The sequence below is a fragment of the Polyodon spathula genome, chromosome 3 (genome assembly GCF_017654505.1).
Source record: "Polyodon spathula isolate WHYD16114869_AA chromosome 3, ASM1765450v1, whole genome shotgun sequence".
NCBI lineage: Eukaryota > Metazoa > Chordata > Actinopteri > Acipenseriformes > Polyodontidae > Polyodon > Polyodon spathula.
In genome coordinates, this window is record NC_054536.1 from 83,260,937 (window position 1) to 83,279,090 (window position 18,154).

At 38.2% G+C, this 18,154-nt stretch overlaps 1 protein-coding gene across 5 annotated transcripts in view; it reads right to left on the bottom strand.

The window, feature by feature from the left end:
* LOC121313512 (E3 ubiquitin-protein ligase MIB1) overlaps window positions 1-18,154 on the bottom strand; it is a 95,067-nt gene that overhangs the window by 66,280 nt on the left and 10,633 nt on the right. Inside the window, exons 1-6 of one of the 5 annotated variants that reach the window (XM_041246155.1) lie at window positions 17,345-17,649; window positions 16,123-16,337; window positions 12,802-12,973; window positions 8,200-8,329; window positions 3,858-3,962; window positions 1,341-1,407 (exon numbers count right to left, since the gene is read on the bottom strand). In XM_041246155.1, coding sequence (XP_041102089.1) covers window positions 1,341-1,407; window positions 3,858-3,962; window positions 8,200-8,329; window positions 12,802-12,973; window positions 16,123-16,324 — 676 coding nt within the window. In that variant the 5' untranslated portion in view covers window positions 16,325-16,337; window positions 17,345-17,649. Of the gene's footprint in view, window positions 1-1,340; window positions 1,408-3,857; window positions 3,963-8,199; window positions 8,330-12,801; window positions 12,974-16,122; window positions 17,651-18,154 lie in introns of those variants that run through there. The other 4 variants (XM_041246154.1, XM_041246156.1, XM_041246153.1 and 1 more) reach the window with 4 other exon arrangements.

The window sequence follows — 18,154 nt, forward strand, 5'->3', positions numbered from 1 at the left end:
GTCGGTCTTATGGACCGAGGAGTCAAAATGTAAAATATCTGGGTCCAACCGCCGAGTATTTGTAAGACGCAGAGAGCGTGAGCGCATGAGTTCTGCATGTGTGGTTCCCACTGTCAAGCATGGAGGAGGCAGTGTCATGGTCTGGGGTTGCTTTGCTGGTGACAGAGTTGGTGATCTTTATTAGGTCCATGGGAAGCTCAACCAGCATGGCTATCATAGCATACTTCAGAGGCATGCCATTCCATCAGGATTACGGCTAGTTAGGCAGTCCTTCATTCTTCAGCAAGATAATGACCCAAAACACACCTCAAAGTTGTGCAAGAACTATCTGGCGAAGAAGGAAAGTGAAGGACAACTCAATCTAATGACCTAGCCTGCCCAGTCTCCAGACCTCAATCCCATAGAACTTGTATGGGACTTGTAAGGCAAAGGGTGGCTATTTTGAGGAATCCAACATTTAGAGACAATTTTCAATTTTTTTGAACATTGCTTTGATACTCCTTATGTTTTGTTTTGTATACTGTAACACGTGTTTTCATTTTCAAGTATTTACAGAAACGTATACAACGTAAAACATTGTCAATTATGAAAAAAAACTCGTTTCCAGCAAGTGTACTCAAACTTTTGACTGGTATTTTGTGCGTATATATAAAATCAAGGTAAGGGAACTGTCTTTGAAAATTAGTGTCAAACTTTCACAGTTGTAGTTTAGAATAAGACAAAGTAAATACACTTTATCACCTTGAGTGTGTCTATTTTTTAAGTCGTAAGAAGGTCAAAGCAGAGTAAATCTGAATCCTTTTGAACATGCTCAAATGATGCTTTAATGGCACACACAAAACCTCTATTCCAGTGGAACAATTTGACAAAGCATTCTTTCAAGGTCTCACAGCCATGTTTAAATGTTTCCCTACAGGACTACAGCTTTTTGTATCTGACTGTTCAAATAAACACTGCCTTAATTGTATTTGGTGGCAAAAGCATGTCATGCAAAGGAAATCAGTATATAAGTGCCGTCTGAAATAAGTAACACATTACTGTACAGAAGAGTGTTTATTTCCTTTCTTTACAGGGTATTGGGTTCGTTGTACTCCCGAGAGGTCAAGATAAATATTTGAGTTTTTACTGGCCGACACACACTGCTCCCAATGTATGAACATGAAACCTCAAAATAGGAGACACACAAAACAGGAATTGGTTTGTTTTCCATCAGCACTGGACAGACTACATGTTCACATTTATTTCTTAATTGGAAGGCTCTGGATTTTCCTCCTCAAAAAACAGAATACATCAATGTAAGTACTTCTGTGTTACACCTAATGCACTAATGGAGTACTCACCTAGCACAGGGCAATGATCTCTGTAAAATGACCCCCCTTTTGCATCTTGAACACATTTCAAGTCAGACTAGAAAAAGAGGAGACACAGAAATGGTGTTATGTCTGGGCTAGAAATGTCTGTTTTGGCCAATAGTTTGCTTTTAAAAAAAAAAAAACTTTTTGGTGATCAAAAAAAGAAATACATCAACTTATTAACATTTTTGGTCATCAATCTAAATAATTATTTGCGTGTACTTGATAACCTACTAATGACAAGTATACTGATAAGGTAAAAAAGCTAAATATTTAAAACAGATAAAAGTTTCCCCATAAAACCAATGGTAATCACCAGGTTTCATGCACAATGCCAATGAAAACACCTGCAGACAAACATCACCGATAATTGTTATTAAACTGCTTATTGCACTTAAACTTCTGTATCATCACCTTTTGATATTTTGATTGATTAATTTACAGCATAATACAGTTCTGGGTTCCTAACACGTCTTTGGTGAATAAAGCACTCTACAATAAATTAAACAGGATGGTACCTGTATATTTATTTGTTCCACGGTGTCCCTTTTCCAGTGGGAACATAGCTTCTTTTAACAAACAATACATAAAAATAAATCCTAGCTCCTGTTTTGGAGTGTTAGTAAACTGAACAGAACCCCTAACTCAGTCAAACTGCCAATCCACCTTACTGACTTTGTAAAGACATTATTCACAAATCACAGATTGAATATAATTTGTATTAATGTACACCATATTCAGGTCCTTACCTTCACACAACAACTATTTTCTTTGAAGCCTGTCATTTTATACATGCCTGGCTTGTTAAATGGCATTCTAGGAGATGTAGTTTTTCATTCCTCATTTAAAACAGCAAGAACTACATTTATTTTTCCTCTCACATTTTTAATGCCTACCTTACATTCCAGGGTAAAGACTGCATACTCTTTGGGGGTCCTATGTAATCGCCCTACAATTTCACCCATATTCTACCACATAATTCATTTACACAAACACCCCCCCTCCCCTTCATATTTTCATTTATTCTGGACAGGTTCAGGAACAACAGCAATGTTATCATCACTTACAAAATCCTGGACGTTCGATTTAAACTCGGCTTTTGCATTTCTTTCCTGGCTTTAACCACTGTACCCATTTGACAAGCTTACAGTCCACTTACGTTCTGCTTGTGTGCTTCTCAAACCAAATCGCTGGCAATGATATTCAGGTCTTCATCGGTTTCACGTTTGGCAAAACGATCAGTAACTTTACTCTTTGTTCCCAGTTCACACTCCTTTGTTTTTTACATTTGTATTTTTCAGATGTTCTACGTCTAAAAACACATAGTCCTCGCTACTATCTTCACTTAGACACTTGTCTGTGTAAGTGAGATTTCAAACTCAAACTCCAAGGGACGCATGACAACATTCCCACATGCGAGAAACATTTAACTGTTTGAACTAAGCGCAACAAAAGGGCAAAAACCAAATATAATTACCAAATTAACGATCAATTGAATCTCATTATCCAACAAGTATGAATTAGGAAGAAATGATATATAAACAACTCAGTGTTGAATCAGTAAGAAAATAATGCACAGTCTTGTGCCTAACAGCACTCAAAACAATGAATTATTTTCACTGATTAGACAGTCATCGTTGTTTATCCCTTAATGAATCAGTTAATGCACTGAGGTTTAAGATATAGATGGAGCACTTCTAAAAATAATTAAGTGGAAGATTTGCTATAGCACTCTCCAGTGCAATCATTTACCGAGTGTAAATCATGATCCACATTCATCTGTAGCGGATAAACTGTTTTGCTAAGCACTATGTAAGCCCTCTTCAATCAACCCTATAGAACAAGTAGAATTAATCAGAATAAATTACACCTCTCAGCAAACTGGAAAATTCATAAAGGGGCCAGTTTTAGGTCGTTACACTTTTTTTGCACGGTCGACGTTAGCAACTGCTGTATTATAACAGTAAAAAATGTAGCTAATTATGTAACAAAATAGAGTAACAAGGAGAAAGCCATATGGTAATCTGAATTCTTAAGGTAGGAATATTACAATGACATTTTTTTACGAAAAAAATGAAAACGCAGCATGCTAAAAGGGAAAAAGCACACAGCCTTTGTCTAGCTATTTAAATCCTGTGAATGTGGCCAATCTGTTACTTAAGTAAAGACTTTTAATGGCTCAAGTTCAAAAGAAGTTGGCTTCCATTCATCCAATAGGCATTGCATCTCCCCTGCTTGCCCACACCCCCCTCTTCTCACCACCAACCTCTGACTGATCAGATTTCCTTTCTTATGCATATGCATCGGTCCCCCTCCAGCTGCACTTACAATAGCCTTCGCACATGTCTGCAGCGAGATGCATGGACATCACAAAGGAAAAGCTAAGAATAGAGGGTTTTACTCTATGGGCAAACAATGGCTAGCGTTCCCGATCATGTGTCCTGCCCCTTCCCTCCCCCGCCAGAGGAAGCCCTGTGTCTTTTTTTGTTCTGTTATTCTCCTTACCATGCCCTCGAACCCCACTCTATAAAGGTTCTTGGCTCCATTGTCCCACAGAACATATGCTGCACTGTGAGGGCTGGCTGCACTCCAGTCTTGAATCTCTGTCACCTATGCAAGAATGGGAAGAGAAAGACAAATTGTGTTTAAAAATAAACAAATAAACATCACTCACAATGCAAATACAGTGTGAATCACACTCACTTAGTGTTATATTAGCACTAAAATTACATGAAACCCTTAAGTCAGCCTTCAGATTAACCCCATCTTGTTAATTTTTTGTTTTTGGAAGGAACTCAGAGGAAAGCATGTTTAGTATGCACATCCCGTTTATTTGTAATAACCATCATGTTTTTACAAAGTTCATATTATATGTGAATGATGTAACTGAAATTATACACTGGAATTATTATTTATTATTATTTAAACTTTATAAGAATACAAAAACATGCAGAATTAAAACAAATTCTATATTGTTGCCTAAACTTAGTGTTCTGCATTTACGGTTTATACCAAATTTTCCAGAAACAATTACAGGATTTTTTTTTTTTTTAGCTGGATGTCGGTTTACTTAGCTTGTACATCACAGTAAGGTCACAAGTTAGAATAATCATTGATCCTAGGCAGCCTAGTTCATCATTCAATAATACAGTAAAATGTACTAAATACCAAGGGAACACTACTTTTAAAATTCAAAGGCATCCATGTACCAATAGTGTGCGGTAATAACTACTATTTGCACTCAGCTTGAAAAAAGGTTTCACACTAGAACCGCCACGGCAGTCATTTTGAAAATTGAAAGTTACTCTGCGTGTGTGAAAGATCTGCGGTTGTCTGTTCTTGACTTTTCCTAAATACACGTATTAAATAGTCACAAACATAAAAAAGTTCCGAGCACTTCTACCTAGAACCGGCAAAAGCCGTCATTTTGATGGCTTATTACAATACGTGCTTTTACTGTTAATATAACCTATAATACGATATTTTCAAAAGTTTGTTATTGCTTTATGTATAAACGCCTCCACTGAGTTTACAGCAGTATGTATTTGAACATAATATTGCTCCTGAATTCTAGATATGTGCTATCCAAATATATATTGTAATCCTATCAATTCCTTGGGGAACTGCCGTCTGGCTGTCTACGTGAGCATATATAGTCTGCTGTCTCATAATATTACTATTACAAGAATTATTCGAGAAATTTTGAGATTTTTGCATTATGATTTGACAGCAACTACAGATATATTTGCCTCGGCATCAGAAATTTGGAACGACTTCTTCAAGCTAAACATAAAACATTACATGGACAAGCAGCTGTTACCAACAAAAGCATGGTGTCTGTGGACACAAAACATGTCAAACAAACCTGTCAAATTTGGGATCATGTTTTGGCTGACAGCAGACCATACCCCTACCTGTGCAAAGATGAAACTCGCCCAGCTGGTCAGAGACTAGGTGACAATGTGGTGCTTAGGCTGATTTAACCGTGCTTAAGAAAAGGGATGAATGTTACCAATGACAATTTTTTATTTCACTGTAAAAACAGTTGAAGGAAAAAAAAAAAACACAGCCTGGTTGGAACAGTAAACAAAGCGAGAAGAGAGTTTCCACCATCTGCGCAAAACTTAGTACTCCGTGAAAGCAATCACCGGTGTCCAGTTGTTGTATTTTACAACGAAATGGACGTGTAAATTCCTTCGTTTTGGAAATTTTGATCAGAAAACTGCAAACGCAGCAGGGAAACACAGCTCAACCTGGATACAGTGTGCATCAAGGGACACACACAACAGAAAACAATGCCAGGTAACTAAATGCAATAAAAATAAAACTTGTGATATCTATGCCATGTGTGAAAGAGCACTATGTAGTAAATGTAAAGAACAAGTGGATTGTGCTAATACGGGGGCTACTTTGAAGTATGTTTCCCTGACTGCGCATTCATGTTACACAATGTGAATTGAGTTATTTTCTGCTATTTTTGTAAATTACTTTGTTTTTACAATTTTGTATGTACATATACCACTTTACACTATTTTCTTTTCAAATATTTTTATTATAGCTTTTCATTTTTTGAAGTCATGTGTTATATGTGCTAATTCTGAAAATAAAGGGTTTTATGGATTTTTTTTTCATTTAAATATGGTGTTTCTGTTATGCAAATGACACGATGTTCATGAATACATCTTTTGGAGTTCTAGGTAGTAGCATAAACCTGGCAGTTCTAGTGTTAAAACAACCAGCTATTTGTAATGGAACGGACCTTGAAGTGCACGGTAGACCATTCCAATTATTACATGATCTGCAAGAAATTTCTGCTAGTTTTGTAAATGTCAGTTAGGTCGTTATTTACTTCATAACTTCCTGTGCTATGCTTTCAACACAAGCAAAAAGTATAAATATTAACTCAAACTTCTCAATCTACCAGTTTACATCAGTGTTAATAAACCAACACAAAAGGACTCCCTCATGTGACACAGCATCCAGCCTCAGAATCATTAACATCAATATTTACTTTATATAGCATCTTTTATAGTGGACCACCATCACAAAGTGCTTTACAAGATAGATAACTTTTTTTTTGTTTTACATGAAAATGATGAAAATGATGACCCATCAGACAATAAAAACTGTTCACAATTACAGCTTCTAAGCAATTAAAATCAGAATCTTTTACTACAAATAAGAAAAAGAAATCGATTTTTATAAATATTTTTCAAGTTCATTTTTACATCCCAAAATAAAATAAAGATTTCGGCATTTTCTTCCCCCCACCCTGCCTAGCAGCTATTCCTTTTGTAGAGGGAGTTCATGCTTTTCCAGTTACAGGCTTACACAAACATATGCCCTAGCTTGCCCTGTCAGGCAGCTTTCTTCTGCCAAGTTAATTGTTGCCAACATTTTCCAGCAACTTCTACCTCATGAGGAATTCAAACATTAAAACAATTTGTTTCTTTGGTAGAAAAACTCCCTAAAATATCATTCAACGAAAAGGCTGGCTTGAAGTCTTGAATTTTTGTTGACGATTGTGAATCTGAATACACAGTTTTAAAAAAAATAAAAATAATGCTAAAAGTATTATGATTTTCATTGACACTGATCACTTCTCCAAAAGTAACAAACTTTCATAGAATTAACATATGGTTCTACACATAGAGACTTCTGTTACATTGATGTCAATTCTCCTTCACTTACCAGGGCCTAAGACACCCCACCACCACTGCAATTATAAAACTTCTAACACCACACAAAGAACACCCCCCCCCCCCCCCCCCCCCCCCCCCGAAAAAAAGGCAGCTGCTGTTATTCACAAGCTGTAACTGTGGATTCACTTCCAAGTTGATTAATGGCAACCCCTCCCTCCCCCCAGTCCAGACTAGAGTGAAGGACGGACTTAAAATAAATCGTAAAATCTTTATGTTCTTGAATTGGTAATTTCTTTACATTCACTTCCTCTGATTTTGCCGCAATGACGCTACTAGTACTATTTTAATTTAATCTATAAAACACCCAATCATACTATATCAAATAAAAAAAAGGTTTTGTTATTACTTTAATTCATTTTATTTGCTACACAAGCATGTTATCACTTTTGTTTCTATATAACCTGTCCGGCAGAAGTTTATTTTTATTTTCAAAGCCATGGGACTTTAAGATAAGTAGAGCTATGCAAACATACAAGGTCAAAACCAGACTTAAATCTGAGGAATTTTTTGTTTCAGGACAACTCCATTTGAACTGTCAAAACAAGCAAGACTTGAAACCTAGACAAAGGAGCAGTTTCCTTTCAAGACAATGTTTGCAGCGCGGCAGGTCTTTCAAGGATGTAAAAAACACTTCCTGGCTTTCAAAATAATCTCTTTGCCAGGAAGTTTTGTATGCGTCACAAACGAGAGAAGTGATGGAGGAATATTGCAAAAAAAAAAAAAAAAAAAAAAAGTTTAACTTGTCTCAGGAAAAAGTGACAAAACGGTCGCTGCTTTCGGCAGAAACAACACCCACTTGGGACTGAACAACCTCCAACCCCTTAATTTCACTTTTAGCCATGACTGAATTAAAACCAGAAGCTTCAGAGGCAAAAGTCAAGTGTGTGGCCATGCTGTCCTCAGTTAATCACGAAAGGTCTTTTCAGTTCCCATTTTGCCTGACCACTGAACCTCTTATGAGAAACAGCACAGTTGTAGCTGTATATAATTATCAGCCCCTGGTAGAGGCCTAGAGATGTTAAGTTTATGGAATGGCATTGGTACATGTATTAGCTGCAAATTGGAAATGTTTGTCTCCTGGAAAGTGGGAGGTGTATGGAAATCTTGCAAGTGTACAGAGAAACAGAACACCAACTTTGCTGTACCTTGCCCCGGCGCCCGTTGCCTCCATCTTGGTCCTCCCACTGCCAGTCAACTCCTCGCACCACCCGACAGCCAGTGAAGATACCCCTGGCAGTGATTTTTTTAGATTTGCGGCGAGATTCAAGCAGAACCCTTTTTAAAAATCAAGAAAAAAAAAAAAATTGACATACATCTTCAGTTACCTGTTGTCAAAAATGGAGGCTCTGCATTTAATAGACATTCACGGTCACCCAAAACAAACAGCAACAAAATGCAGTAGAATAAAACTCCTGATGCAAATGTTTCAGATTGTATTATCAGTCAACACAAGTCCATCTTTATATAAAAAGCAATGCGTTAGCCCCCATTTCACAGTGATTGTCTTAATCATCGATGACAATTGACCTTAAGTGAGTGAAGTAATATTATAACATAATAATGTTCAGATGCTGCACGCTGATTGGCTGCTGAGGGGTTTTAAACCGTGCATAAATATAGCTTAATGCAAGGCGGAACTTTTTTTTTGTCTAATTACAGTTCGATTAATAAATTATCAATATACAACGTATTAAACTCGCAACCAAGAGCCTGAGTATAGCTTTTTATTACTATTCTGTTGTGCCTTATTGCTTGTTTTTCTCAATCATTTTTCACAAAAAGCAGTATATATATTTACAGTATTTACACAAGTTTTGAGCTGTGATTTAATGTTATTTTAGCCGTTTTGGCCTGTTATCCCCGTGGCGGCCTAGTGCATTGCAAAGCCTGCAACAAAATTTGGTCCCTCCCCCGGTTCTAGCACGTTCTTGGCTGTGTGTACTCTCATTTTAACTAGCTTCAGGCATTTGAGGTAAGTAGCTGGACAGGGCTAGATTTAATTATTTTGATACGAGCTGGGATAAAATAGTATTCTATTAATTGTTGGAAATGTTGAAAGCCTCCAGTTTAACCATGTCTGGTGGACTATTTTTTCTCCAAAATGGAAGAATATACAATAACATTTTTTGTTGTTTAAAAAAACATATAAAAGTTTGTTTTTCTATGCATTATTGTGTCTGTTTTATAAGCAAGATAACACACTTCAGGGCTTGTGGTTTGTGTTGCTTTAACACGCCCTGCCGTGTGTTATCCCTTATATATACAGCATCAGACAGCAGACTTTACCGTCTGGTATCAGATAGGAGCTTCAAACAGTTAAAAGTCCCGAGTAAGGTTCCAAATGGTTATGTCATGATTTTTCATCCATTTCTATTTGCAGAAGAGTAAGACTACCCAAATCAAGCGTTATAGCTACCCCATGGCTTTGCAACTTGGTTCTAGAAGGCACTCAGAGCATGTTCAAATCAAAATCATGTTATGTTATAAAACTTTGCATGCCCTAGGTTCCACCTGACTTTGTGCCCTTTCTAGTGTCGTACAACCATGTGAAATGAAAGGCTCTTTACAAATCATGTGGTCATCGTTAGCCAATCAGAATGCTCTGTTTCCTGAGAGTGAGGAGTCGTCCTGCAAATTTAAACTGAAATACTGAAGATTTTGCTATGCACGATAGACGAAATCTCACTATCTTTAATAAAACAGGCAGCGTCCTGTTAGTTTAAGGTAATAAGTTTGTGGTAATTATTAACGCGGGAGTGTGATGGAATCTCCCTCCAGACCTGTGAGGGCACGAAGTAGCGAAAGGCAAAGTCTTTGGACGGGCTGGCCTGACAGTTCATTTCCAGGGTTGGGAAGTCAGTCAGCCTGGGAGAAGGCGAGACCCCGTTGCAGGAACGTATTGACCTGGAAGGTAAAGGAGGAAGCAGCTGCAAGTAATAAAGGCAGCTGCCATCGTTTGCCAATGGGTCATGCATGACAGCATAAAGGGGCCGGAGAATCGTGAATCTTTTCTTTTGCTTGGATTAAAGATACGAGGAACTGGAAGGACCGGTAGATTTCCCTAAATAAAGAGAGAGAAATAAAAGAAAGAGTTTGTGAGTGTTTTGTTTGTTTAGTAACTGTCTGTGTTTTGTGATCAATAGACGGCTAAACACGAATCCGGAGCTGTCGCCAAGGGCCAGCACAAAACCAGATCAACACTGCACTAGTCACGACTAACATTGTTATCATCATTTGTTCACCACTATAGCACGTATTATAGTGTACTGCACAACAAGCACTGTGAGCACTCACTTTGGACTCTGTGATTGTGTGTGTGTCACACACATTATTGTGTATTGCACGCACTTTATTATTTACTGGCTGGTCATCAGACCATTGGATTATAAAAATAAAACAACCCATTTCTCCCGTACTTTGTTGTCTGTTTTTTTCTTTGGATTACTGCACCATGCTATACACCTGCTACTAATTACCACTTTGCCACAGGGAGCTAATTAAAATAAAACAACGACACTCATGAAAAGCTTAATGCCATATTACAAAGTAATAGGTTATGTATAATGTTTTAGTTACATGTTTTAGAAGATGGTCTGGTGTCTATTAGAAGGAAACAAATTAACCAAGCATGTCAGTGATGTTAAATACACTGCTAGTGCTGTAAATTCAAAATGAGTTTCAAGTAAGGATTGCAATGTTCAGACATGGAGAATATTAGCTTGCAGAACTTTGTGTGTGTTTAAATGTTCTTATGTTTTTAATTACTGCAATATGTATGTATAATACAACAGAATTGCACTAATGTAAAATAAACTGCATTACTATAATAAACACTACTGTAATTAAAGCAGTACTACTGTATATTGAGTCCCACAGCAAAACAGGATTATTAGTTGTATCAATACTTTTAATGTTAATTATTTTTCCATGCTACTGATGAACTCCTGATATATATTGCTTAGTTCCTTCAAAGTGGTACTAAAAGGAGTCTGACCATTTGTATCATGAAAAAATAGGACCCCATTAACTGCATCCACTGTATGCACCTGTAAACATGTAACTGTGACATTCAGACAGACGCCATACCCTTAGATGATACTTTCTTTTTTAACGTATCATTACATTTTTGTAATCACTGCTAAGCTTGTGTGTGCATTTTAACTTATCTTTGTGAGCTAAACCAAATTCAGACAGCTTTCTTTCACGTTAAACCAGTTAACATCAATGCCTCTCACCATGTCCATATCATTTACCCTACTCACTCCTTCAGTACTACAGAGCTGTCTGTGAAACTGGTGCGGACTGTCATTGTCTGATCTACTGTAGGTGTCTACGTAAAGAGGTATGTACTGTATTGCAAACAACCCAAAATCCCCTTCTCAACTTTAGCTACTCGAAATCAATTGTTCTTAAAACAGCAAGGAAACAAATTATACCAGAGACAGAGATATTATTAAAAAAACAAGTATACCAGGACTAGAAGATCAAGTTAACACTTGTCTAGGAGGTACGATATTTTAAGCAGAACCAAGGTTGATAAGTGTTTTATTCCCTCAGGGTATGTTGTTTGATTCCCCTGTAATTTGGAAACACCCTGACTCTTCAGAGCAGAGTCAGAGATAACAAGAATGGGTGTTTGAGGTGTGTACTAGATCCGTCTCATTAGCCCAAAAAAATGTCAACGTTCTTCTTGGTGGGTCAACATCAGTTTTCATTCTTTGCCGATTTGCACTGCATGAATATTTAATAGGTTTGCACTTGCTCTTGGTACAAAGAGTTATCCAATACAAGTTAAAGTTATGTTATGTTTAACATGTATGTATGTATGTATGTTTCATTTATAAAAGGCCCTTTCACATAGAAAGTGTTAACATGTGCGATATGATGGCAAAGCCTTGGCGACTCAGAGAGATCAACTGCAGGTTTAAGCATTTACAAACAAAAGTAAACCAAAACACTCCTCACGGAGCAAAATAAAAAGGTTTAACAAAACAAGTCACAAACACCATGAACAAAAACCCAGGAACAAAGTAACAGGCACAATGGCCAAAATAAAAGGTTTAAATAAAACAATAACAAACACTAACAGTGCTGTCAGGATGGGCATTCGCTTTCACCGACTTCCACCGAATAACACATAATTAAGCTTAATTAACCAAAATACCAACCTCCCAAACAAAGGATTTCCCCTGCTTAAATACCATGTGGCTGGAGCTGAATTAACCATTAACCATTCAATTAAGGCTCCAGCCACATTTGGCAGAGATAGGAAATTAAGCCCATCCCTGCCAACCCCTACCAGCAATACACCAATCACACTATTTACAAGCAGGGCTCTCTCCTGCCCTGCCCCAACTTGTCTGATGTGAGTTTGCCTATCCCAAAAAAAGATATATCTATTTTACCTACCTACTTATTTATTTATTTATTTCCATCATCTTCTGTTTGCCAATAATTATGCTGTTTATGTTTTCTCAAGTAGGAGAAATGTTATAAATCAGGGTCTGACAAAAGTAACTCTTGAACTGTAGGAGGAAAGCAACACAGTCAATCTTCAACTTTTGTAGCTGAAGTGTTTGATTAGGAATTCAAATGCTTTGTCAAACAATAAAGTGATTGGTAAAGGAAATATTGGTCCCTGCTGCATTTTGAATGCATATACTTCAACAGCTTGGGTGTAGGAACAAAATAATACATTGCATGCTTAATAAGAAAGCCAAACACAGCAATATAAAAGGGTTGCTGACCTCTCACTTCCTGGTGTGGTGATTCTGTAGAACCTGTGCCTCAGATGATGCTTTTCTCCATGGTAACAAGCTGTGCACAGATCATAGTTTGTACATTCTGCACACTTCCAACGGATACCAATAATCGGCTGCTGACGGCAAGTATCACACATGGTCCCATCATGCTTGATTCCTGTAACGGAGAGGAAGTAAAAATGCCACCCTTAAGATGAAAGCATTGCACTTTTCTTAGATTGCATATCAACATTAAAAAGCCATTCAAAGTGCACTGCAACAACAACGTTTACTTTCCAGAACAAGCCTGTTTAAGGACAAAATATGACATTTGTATTAGAATGCTACCTTAACCCCAGTCTTACTTTGCACATCACACCTACTTCACAGGGAATCTTTGAATCCACAGTATTCAAAGCAAGAGTATGACCGGCAGGCACCATCGGGGACCTTTGTTGTGTTTTTACTAATGGAACACAACAGAAAAGATGGTTGCTTTCTTGACAATCATTAAATAGAAACTTGGTAAGGGTGTGAAATATGAATTACCTTACTGTATGCACCGTGACATTTTTTAGTCATGATACACTGGTCACGCACTACTGACAAATTAGTGTTAGCGCACAGTTTATGTTTCACCATTATTCTACCATAAAATGTATCTTACATCTTGTACACTAGGTAGTCAGTATATATTTTATTGAAGCAACGCAGCTGCCAAGGTTGGAACAATAAATCGGCAATATGGAAAAATCACAATAATTTTATTGTATTGAAAAATGATCAATAATCATCGTCCGTGACCCAGTGAAGCAGCAAGCGGCTCTGCACTGAGCAGGAAGCGGCACTGAACGGTCTGTGTGAGCACTGCATACATTGGGAAGTTACAGTACACTATTGATTTTAAACAATGTGCCTAGGAGCTTAACTTACATCATTTTTTCATTTTGATAATAAGTTGTACACTGGCAAGGCATGATTTGTTTTAACATAAAAACACAAATATTGTTGTTTGTAAAATAAATTTAAAAAACTCCAGCTCACTATAAAATTACTGTAGTAAAGTGGAACTTTTTACTTTTCAACACTGACAGGGTTTTTTTTTGTTTTTTTGTTTTTTAAATGTAAATTGAATGAAAAATGTTTACTATAGTCTGAACAACTGTGTTGCTTCTGCTGCTTCTTTATTTTAAATGACTACATAGCAGGCTGTGTGGTAAAGAAAAGGGGCTTGTAACCAGAAGGTCCCCAGTTCAAATCCCAGCTCATCTGTTCCCATGGCTTTGCTACTGTAAAAAATGGCAATTGCGTAAATAGAAGAGCTAACTTTTAACAGAAGGATAGGCTCCTTGTTCTTTGCGGCATCTCAGTGGTTAGTTGTGAATACTGCATGCGGTAGCCAGAGCATGGATCGTAAGAATGCCAGGACAGCTAATTGTAGCCTGCCTGGTAATTACCAGAAACACATGACCTATAAGTCCAGGTCCCGCCCCCCCCCCCCAAAAAAAGTATGGTTGAATCTTGTCACTTGCATGTTGATTTGTGACTGGTGAATAAGCAACTGGATACAATATTCTATTTTTGGAGTCAGGATGCTTTATATTGCTACAGCAAGGCGATTAATAAGGAATGCAATATTAGTTTCTTTATAAATATATTGTGTGTGCATGCAGGCCTTTTGTTAAGTACATTTTGCCACATGACCAGGCTATATCTTCGCTGTTTGCATTATAAAGATCATCAGGCAGCCTTCATATTTACAAAGCTATGCAATACAATGAGTACAGAATATTAGGCTTGGAATCAATCTCATTTGCCCTAGAGTTGTTAAACCATTGCAAGATAAATTAAAGTGATTGTGCTGTTGCTAATTAAGAAGCTTCCAGGTGTAGTGACAATGTTCCCTATTGTATTTCTTTTGATATGTATAAAAGGAACATAATTTGGAAGCTGATCTTTTTATTATTTCTGTTTATTTTGCAGGTATGTTTACAAACCCTTAAATATGTTATGTTGCAATACTAAGTAGTATTTCTTCAGCACTGTAAGCAGTAATGTAAGAACAAAAGAAAGGTTACAAACGAGAGGAGGCCAATTGGCCCATCTTGCTCGTTTGGTTGTTAGTAGCTTATTGATCCCAGAATCTCATCAAGCAGCTTCTTGAAGGATCCCAGGGTGTCAGCTTCAACAACATTACATTTAATCAAGTGGTCCAGGTGGTGTAATTTGTATAACACTGGTCTGTAAAGTGTTTAATAGAGCCACTTTCACACTGCCACATTGGCAGGTTCTACTTGGATTGGAATCTACCCGGTCAGGACCTTGTGTCATGCAGGTCGGCTTCGCAACTTAACACTGCTGTTGATAAAGCAGGGTTGACAGGTTGCAGACGCAAGTAAACAACACGCATATCAATGCCCTGGAAACAACCTGTTACAGACGCTTCCACCCAAGCAACCCTGGCTAGAACCGTCAGCCCGAATGTTCATTAGAACAAATGTTTCTTCATCACTGCTGCAATCTGGCTCGTGGTGTGTCTCAAAAATTAACAAAAATATGGCTAAACAGAAATGTTCCTTTCGGAAGGTAAACCTTCACACAGGCGTGGTTGTTTGTTATTTCCTCAGCTTACGAACAGCCACCATGCATTTTGTCTCGCTCAAACCGGGTCCAAGCGTGTCGACCCACATCCTGCGGTGGGTCGTGGGGACCCGGGTCAAACCCAGGTATGTGGTTTCACACTATGTGGGATTGTGAACCGGGTAACCAGAACCTGGGTAAGGACCCGAGTAGGAGTGCCTGTGTGAATTCCAAAAAGCAGCATCAGAGAAAAAGCATCTTGCAAACTTGGGCAGAATAACAACATGGGCAATTACAAAAATGAGGTTTGGGAAACCTACTTCCATTTTTAGTGTTGAAGACCAACAGCTGCATCCTCAAAAGAAAGAGGACAATATGGGAATTGAAATATGGGTTTACTGTGAGGTACATACATAAATTGGGCATGTGTACACAAGGTATACAACTTGGAGGGGGGGGGGGGGGGGGGGGGGGGGGGGGGATGGGGGGGGGGGGGGGGGTGGGGGGGGGGGGGGGGGGGGGGGGGGGGGTTGGGTGGTGGGGGGGTTGGGGGGTGGGGAAAACTCTTTTGAACTGATTAATAATGAAATTTACAATGTTGTCTTGGTTGAGGATTACCTCGAGATATAGAAAGTTTTAGATCCCAATTATATTATAATACGTCAGTATGGCTAAAAAAAAAACACACACAATACGCATTATTTATTATAATAATTTTTTTTTTTTTTTTTTTTTTTTAAGTTTTACCTGTGGGTGCACTGTCGTATATTCGGACGTCATATGCCCCCGAGCAGCGATAGTTGGCAGCAGTCCCGTTATCCCAGACGACCACCACTTCTTCTGGGCTCTCGAAGCTGCGGACGGTGCCAATATGACCCTCTCCGCCATCCTGTTTGCCCCATTTCCAATCTGGACCCCGGACCACCCTGGCACCCACGCCTTCCATCATGACTCGATTATTCCTGCCGGTTGTCATTTAAAATCACTATGACACTATAAACCACAAAAGTTATATATATGTTTAGGCTTTCTGCATTGAGTTCCAAAAGCAGACGACTGTAGTTCTTACAAATATAAAGTTAGTTTGTTAAGTATAATCACACATATTCCTTTATATTTCAATCCACCTATACCACGCACATACAAAACAGCAAAGTTTACATGGTCGGCACTGCTGTGTCTGGGGTTTAGCTGAGCCGTTGTGTTCTCGCTGAAGTTATTTGGAAATGTTTGTTATGTGCAAATGATTACGGGGCGGTGTTTTTCAAAAGATAACAAAGAGCACTCATTTCAGTTTGCCATTTGGCCACTGTTTTCGTTGTCGGCTTAGATCAGTCTGCGGTAAAGTCGATGATAACTGTCGGCGTCCAGTTGCTAAACAAAGCAAAGCCTGAGATCTCGTTTTCTTCCTAGACTTTCTCACTGGCTAGGCAAGTCTTCAAAACGTACAACAAAGTACAACATCCAACTTCCTTTATACAAATTAAGAGCGCTTCTGTTTTATAACCACTTAGGCTATGCGTTGTCTTTTCTATAATACTTAATCCCACTCGTGTATACGACAAAAAAGTTAAGTTAGAAGGATCAACTTAAACACAGGTCACGAAATGTGTTCAAAACGCCCAACTAAAATATGTTCAACTTTTTGTTATGATTTTGTTCAATCCACGTTTCTGTTTTCCTTCGCAAACAAGTCTCGCTTTAAAAACGGGGTGATGAAGTGTGAATGGAGGTATCTGTCTGCAAGTTCCCTTAAAAGCCGTGTTGTAATAGTAAGCAGTTCCGCATCTGGAAGGCTTTCCCTTTTTTTCTTCTTCTTTAGGAGAAACAATAAAACAATCCCTATTTGATTCGTATGCTGGTTGTTGTTGTCAGCGCGATCTCGGGGACCTTATTTCTGATTCGTGCTTCCCTCGAAATCCCAATACCTGAACTTTAAGGTTCCTCGAATGAGTTACCCGTTCTTTACCAAGCTAGAGATCCTTTTGCATGTTTACTCCGGGGTCCGAATGCATGTAAACCGGTCTCCTGATGATGGATTTTCAAGCTGGTAACGTTGAAACCGAATAACTTAAGACTGACTCGTCGCCATTATTGTCAATCATAGCCCAAGCGATCAGAGCAAAGGGGACGCAACGTTGCCGTGCGCGACGCATGACGAAAGGGGGCGGGATATCGGAGCCAGACAGGCTGAAACAATCTATGGCAGAAAACGAGAGTAAAAGTTATTGGTAGTAACCATTGTCACTCCAGCCCACAGTTAGAATTAAACATGGAGGAAAAATAATGATAACTTTACAGGGCATATCTTTTAAGGGAAATCTCGGGTATTGCCACAGCTATCCCAGTTGTTTAAGCGCCATTCAACTGGTTTTATACATTTTTCCACTGGCTCGGTTTCTACTGCATTACAAGTTTGCCCAAAATGTGTTCTTGTTTAACAGCACGTTTTACATTATTTAATTTTCCAGGGCTGAGGAGTCCAGCAGCACTTGGCAACTGTAACAAGCACATTTCTGGGGCCTACAAATGGCCAAAGATTTGAAACTATGGGCAATAGTCCCAAAACGTTTCCTTGTTTCTTTTATTAACTCCTTTTTTTTTTTTTTTAAATGAGAAAAAAATATATGTTAATGTTACAAAACGAAAAACAAAACACCCTAAGAGTGCTTAAGGATTTGAAATATATAAGACAGTTATTTGGTTCTTCTAATTTTGTAAAATGAACAGGTGTTTTACATCTTTTAGAAAAATTAATGCAAGTCCTAAAATCACATGT